This window comes from Crotalus tigris, unplaced genomic scaffold (assembly GCF_016545835.1).
Source record: "Crotalus tigris isolate CLP2741 ecotype Arizona unplaced genomic scaffold, ASM1654583v1 scf7180000017742.2353718, whole genome shotgun sequence".
Taxonomy (NCBI): Eukaryota; Metazoa; Chordata; class Lepidosauria; order Squamata; family Viperidae; genus Crotalus; species Crotalus tigris.
Window position 1 is genome coordinate 2,006,558 of NW_024096609.1, and position 6,442 is coordinate 2,012,999.

General features: G+C 39.9%; 1 protein-coding gene across 2 annotated transcripts; it reads right to left on the minus strand.

Moving 5' to 3' along the window:
- Positions 1-1,122: 1,122 nt before the first annotated feature.
- On the minus strand, positions 1,123-6,177 carry LOC120306644 (olfactory receptor 1L4-like). 2 transcript variants are annotated; one of them, XM_039340253.1, is made up of 3 exons: positions 6,078-6,177; positions 2,751-2,926; positions 1,123-2,655 (listed from the first exon to the last, which is right to left on the minus strand). In XM_039340253.1, exon 3 carries the CDS (start codon positions 2,540-2,542, stop codon positions 1,754-1,756), a length of 789 nt encoding a protein of 262 aa, XP_039196187.1. In that variant the 5' UTR covers positions 2,543-2,655; positions 2,751-2,926; positions 6,078-6,177; the 3' UTR covers positions 1,123-1,753. The 2 variants fall into 2 exon arrangements, with proteins under 2 accessions (XP_039196187.1, XP_039196186.1); XM_039340252.1 differs by having other exon boundaries at positions 1,123-2,926.
- Positions 6,178-6,442: the final 265 nt, after the last annotated feature.

Here is a 6,442-nt window from a genome sequence, read left to right on the forward strand (position 1 = left end):
TCTTACTAAGAAGAAGTTCACAAGAGTCAGTGGTTATTTTAGTCCATCTAATCTACTCTTAAATATTATCAAATCTGAATAAATAACTACAGGACGTTCCTGTACATGACGTGGGAAAATAAATAATAAATACTTATTTAGTAGGTTTAGATTATTACCACAATCAGATTTCTGAAATATCTACACTCAGCTGTTAGTTTTGAACCGCAGAAGGACTGAAGGTTGATCATTATTATTGCATGTTTCTTCCACATGTCTCTTTCAGAAGAAATGTATCTGGGCAGCAGGAGTTCAGGTTATTATCCTATCCACTCATATTTTATTTGTATTTATTATACCCATTTTGAGGAAAACTGACTCCATTGTGACTCTGAGCCATCTCCTAGAAGGCATGCTTCCTACGTCCTATAAGATGATGATGCTTAATTGACAAGACCTTGAGGGTGCCATTCTTGCTGACCTGGCCAACAGATGGTCCTTCAGATATAACCAGATCCTATGCAAAGCAGGGCTTTATAAGTAATAACTAGCACCTTGAAATGTACTCAGAAACCATATGGCATTGTACATAATGCAACATGCCCATCATTGTCAGCATCAGTGCCTTCTGGACCAGATGAGTGGTCTTCAAGAGCAGCCCTATGTCAGGTGCATTGCAGTAATTCCAATGTGAGATGATCAAGGCATCATGGCTCCTAACTGGTGAGGTACTCTGGGGAAAGAGATAATCTCTGGCCAAAGTCATCTAGACCCCAAATCCCCAACCTTTTGGGCACCAGGGACCGGTTCTGTGGAGAGAGGTTTTTCTGCAAACCGGAGGGTATGTGGTTATATGTGCTGCTTACATCACACAGATGGGGCTTTGCTTGTTTGTGTGGACCGATTGCTGGCATGCTGCGGCCCGTTACTGGTCCACGGACCTGGGGTTGGGGACTCCTGATCTAGACAACTTCAGAGATAGGCATAGATGATCCCTCTAGTCCAACTATTTAGCCACTGCACCACACTGCCTCTGAACAGTTGTCCGTTCTGTTAAATCTGGAACCAAAAGCATGATTATAACCATCATATAACCACCGGTAGCATTTATTTGGTTTTAACAAAATTACAATTAAGGACAAAAGCAGGACTGCTTTTTTATGCAGATCATCATGAATACTTGTTCCTCTATTCAATTTTTTTACACATTGAATTTAGAAACTGCCAATTTCACTCACAGAGCGATTCTAGGCAGAGTACGGTTAAAAACATAAAAACCATATAAATATTGTATCCCATTAGAAGGCAGTTAAAACAAGAATAGAATAAAGTAGAAAGGGGGGGGGTAGTGGTTCTTCAAGCCCCTAACAAATCTCAAGGTTTTGTGCTCCTACTCACACCCCAAGGAAGTTGGCAGAGCCCAGGTCTTCAGGTCTTTGGTACTTTATCAAGGCTTCTGAGACAGGCTGTACCCCAAGGGTTGGATTACAGCTCTCATCACCCATATCCATCTACACCAGTTGACTGTTTGATGGGAGTTGTAGTTTAACATTCTGGTGAGCACTTAGTTGAGCAAGATGAACATAAACTCTGTGTGTTCATTTTAAAAAAACCAAAATATGAAGATTCACATACTGGGTTAAAAATAAAAATGTTCTTTAGGAATCAGAAAGCATTCTAAATGTGTAAGACCCTGCAGCACATAAAATTCTCCAAAGAACCATTCTTCTTCTATTTCTGATCTGGCACGCCATATTTCACAGGTCTCTTCACATCAGGCGTTGATAATCCGTGTTTTCTGCAAAGCGTTTCTTAGTTTATCCAGTGCTCTGTGGAGGGCAGCTTTCATGTCTGCATTCCTTAGGCTATATATGAAGGGGTTGAGCATGGGGGTGACCACAGTGTACATAACAGTGGCTACCTTGTCCTTGTCACCAGAATAGGAAGAGAGGGGCCGGAAATAGACCCCAATGGCAGAACCATAGAAGAGGGTCACGACGATCAGGTGAGAAGCACAGGTTTGGAAGGCCTTGCTCCGACCTTGGCCAGAAGGCACCTGAAGCACAACTTGGACGATGCGGATGTAGGAGACAAGGATGAGAATGAAGTTGCCAATAATAATGGTTCCTCCTTCAAAGAAACTCAACATTTCACTGAGGCTCTTATTGGAGCAGGCCATTACTACTAAAGGCTGGAAGTCACAAAAGAAATGAGGTATCTCATGGCGATCACAGAAGGAAAGCCTGGACATCAAGACAGTATGCAAGAGGGCATGAAGATGGGCCAGCAACCATGCCACAAATACCATGATATGACACTGCAATGGTTTCATCAGCACAGGATAGCGTAGCGGCAGGCAGATGGCCATAAAGCGATCCAGTGCCATGGCACCCAGCAGGAAGTTTTCAGTGATAGCAAAGGCCAGAAAGAGATACATCTGGATCATGCAATTAGTGAAAGCAATGTTCTTGCAGCCTGTGCGAAGATTGTGCAGCATCTTCGGAATGGTAGTTGAGGTGAAGCAGACATCCACAAAGGAGAGGTGACTGAGAAAGAAATACATCGGTGCATGGAGGAGCCGGGCATCAGAGCGGATCAAAAAGATGATCAACAGGTTCCCAGTCACATTGAGCAGGTAGAGAATGAGGAAGATAACAAAAAGGAAGTGCTCCTGTTCTGGCCGAGTGGATAAGCCAAGGAGGAGAAAGTCAGGGTGGCTGGTGTTGTAATTTTCATTCTCCATGGATCTGAGCTTAGTAAGAGAAACTCACCTGAATGCTAGGAGCAGCAAGACTACTGGTAGCAGTACAGTATCCTTCTCCAGGACTTCTTTTGGCATCAGTTAACCACCCTGGGATATTTGGCTGTTCATTTTTACATTCCAATGTATGGCACAATAGCAACCACAGGCGAACAGATGTTGGCTGCAAAAATCCAGAAGGCCACTCTGATGGCAAAAAGAGATATACAGAAAATTATTACTCTTTGCCATCATTTAGTGATTATCTAGTTTTGTAGCCCAGATTTGTTAACCCTAAAGAAAAAAACTGTGAATATGTAACACCTCCGAGATGTTATGTACAACATTCTGGATGGCATGGGATGGGATGGGATGGAACAGAACGGAACAGAATAGAATAGAATATTTATTGATCTAGTTATTTGATTATATCAAAAATATAAAACTAATACAAGCAGATACAAAGAAAATAATAGAACATGTTTATAGTAAATCATCACCCTTACAATTAACTCCAATCTGATCTCTTTGAAATGGTCTTTGAAAGAAAGAGTACAATCCTATTAGTGATATGCAGGCTCCTTCCCAGCAAACAGGCAAGTAAGACAGTTCCTCCTGAATTGAGGATTAATTCAGATATTAGCTACCTTACATAGCCAGCTTTCAGAATTCACTTTCGTATCGTAATCTCTTCTTACGTTGGACTGATGCAGTCCTGACTTTAAGTCTATTGTTTTTTTCTCAACCTATAAATATATCAATGAACAATAGTTTACAAAAGACAAAAATAATGTTAAAAGTCAATGCATGTTTTATAAATTCAAAATGTTAATGTTGATATATCTAGCCATTTACACAATCACTTTTACAGCTCTTTTCGTTTAGATAGTTGTCTGTATATATTATAGACTTTCATCTATCGACTGATGGATATCCAAATACTGCAAGTTATCCTAACTTTTTCTAATTCTAATTATTCTAATTACTCATACATAACTATCACACCACCGGAAAAAGGCAATAAAGCCTCAATTCTATATATCAGGATTTTATACAGGTAGTCCTCGATGTACGACCACAATTGAGACCAGAATTTATGTTGCTAAGTGAGAAATTGGTTAAGTGAGTTTTGCCCCATTTTACGACTTTTCTTGCCACATTGGCTAAGTGAATCACTGCAGGTGTTCAATGAGTGACGCGGTTGTTAAGTGAATCCTGCTTCCCCATTGACTTTGCTTGCCAGAAGGTTACAAGGGGGGAATCACATGATCCTGGGAGATTGCAACCGTCATAAATGTGAGTCAGTTGTCCAGCCTCTGAGTGTAAATCACGTGACCATGGGGATGCTGCAACGGTCGTAAGTGTGAAAAATGGTCAAAAGTCACTTTTTTCAGTGCTGTTGTAACTTTGAACTGTCACTAAGTGAACTGTGGTAAGTCTGTCCCCAACCCCCGCTTTAACCCCCTGCTCAGGCAGGAGACCTTACAGAATTATAGAATAGCAGAGTTGGAAGGGACCTTGGAGGTCTTCTAGTCAAGCCCACTGCTCAGGCAGGAGGCCTTATACCAGGGGTCCCCAACCTCTGGTCCGTGGACCAGTACCAGGCCTCGGCATGCCAGCAACCAGTCTGCACAAACAAGCAAAGCCCCATCCGTCGGATGCAGGCAGCACACATAACCACGCACTCTCCGGTCCGTGGAAAAACCTTTCTCCATGGAACTGGTCCCTGGTGCCCAAAAGGGTGGGGATCTCTGTTCTAGATGTTTGATCTGCAATCGTTAACAGTTCCAGATAGTAGTACTGATGGTCAATAATTATGGATTTGCATTTGCCAATTTCTGGGGAAAAATAATTTCTGTTTAGGTCAGTTCAGGGGTTCTTAGAATACCTTTCCACAGAATGTCACTATAATGCTGCACTCTTCTAAGACATGCACAAAATTGCTCTATTTTATGATCAAGAGGTGCTTTATCTGGAAGAGTGGAATCCTTAGCTCTTTTATTTTCAAAGATGTTAGGAAGGAACAAAGGATATCTATCCCTATTCTTATATTTTTCAACTTTGCATAGAAAAAAAAATATCTGGGAGTCGGTAAAAAAGTCTAAAGGGGAAAATGGCTGGAATGTGTTAAACAATCAATTTGTTTTGATATCGTTCTGCTCTGATCAGATTTGCAGTTTTCTTTAAGGAAAAAAGAAGAAAAGGAGCATATTTGTGAGTTAAAAACAGTTTGAAACCCCAACAGATTTATTGCCTTCTAATCTTTCATGGATCCTTGTTTTTGTGGATGAAACTTATGTGATAATAGATTAAAGCTTAAGGGATAATAGATTTTCAATCTTTACAGACTTTTGGCCCATTTTGCTGTCCAATATTAAAAGAGTTCCTTTGGATCTTACAGTATTTATTTATTTATTTATTAAAAACCCAATTAGACAAAATCATTGTATGTGTGTAATTCAGTGGCAGTCATGATCTATGAAGGAAACTTCAGGTTTTAAAAAAAGAAAAAACCAAACAAACCCTTGGTTCTGAATATTAGATGGGAGGGACAAAAACAAGGTCATAAAGACTTGGAGGTTTTTGACCAGCTGAAGTGCACAGTACATCAAATAAGGAGGAAATTCAGTGAAATAATAAGTATATTGATGAAACAGATTGGTTTGATAGCAAAGTATATGCAGTGGTGGGATTCAACCGGTTCGCATCACTTCGGCAGAACCAGTAGCTAATTTTTTGTTGCCCAGGCCCAGAATGGACTTCCGGAAGCGGCATCCACACAGAGAACCAGTTGTTCACATATGTGAATCCCACCACTCAGTATATGTAATTGGAAAGATGAGGAAAGAACGGGCTGCAGGGCAATGGGGGGAACCTCAAATGGACTAATCAAAGTGTAACCTGATTAATCAGTGTAACAATTCCTCATATTGATTTAGCTTGTAGACTGTCAGCTGCTTTTACCTATTGCAAGGCTGAGATTTTATTACTTTCAAATGGATTTTATTGGTAATCACTTCTGAAGTTTTGAGAAGGAAGGAAGGAAGGAAGGAAGGAAGGAAGGAAGGAAGGAAGGAAGGAAGGAAGGAAGGATCTGAATATCCTCTATCCCAGTATAAGCATTCTTAAAATACAGTTATAGAAATATGTTCATATATTTACAAAGAAGCACTTCAAAGAAATCACTCATCATCAGGATAATGAATCATCTAAGGTTAATAGTGTAAGAAAGAGAGAAAGGAAAATGTATCAAACCCCTCTTTTAATTATTTGAAAAACAAAGTGAAAAGATCCCATACTTTCTTTCTAATTTACTATTTCATTCCCTGGGATTCCTTGCTTATCAAGTCTTGCTTACCAAGCCTTTGAGTTCTTGTGATTCTAGAGGAAGGGCATCTAAGAGGTTGCTGCCACTGCTGTTACTTCCAACTTCCAGCAATTCAGGCAATGTGTGGAAGCCTCCGTAGAAAACAGAGTGTGTAAGAAGAATGATTATATGCAGGAGCTCATTATGCAAGTAAAATTAAGGCAGAAGACAGAGGCATAGAACCCAACAGGCATTTCAGAAGGTATATCATCTGGGGACTTGTTAACAAAATAAGATACCATGGGTGAAATCTTGCTTCTCCAGATCCTACACATAATTAATAATACTACTACTAATAATAATACTAATTATTAATAATTATTAATTATTAATAATTAATAATAATACTACTACTA

What these genes read in the sequence shown, in the direction of transcription:
- LOC120306644 (XM_039340252.1), bottom strand. Translation starts at nt 2,722, where the DNA reads ATGGAGAATGAAAATTACAACACCAGCCACCCTGACTTTCTCCTCCTT.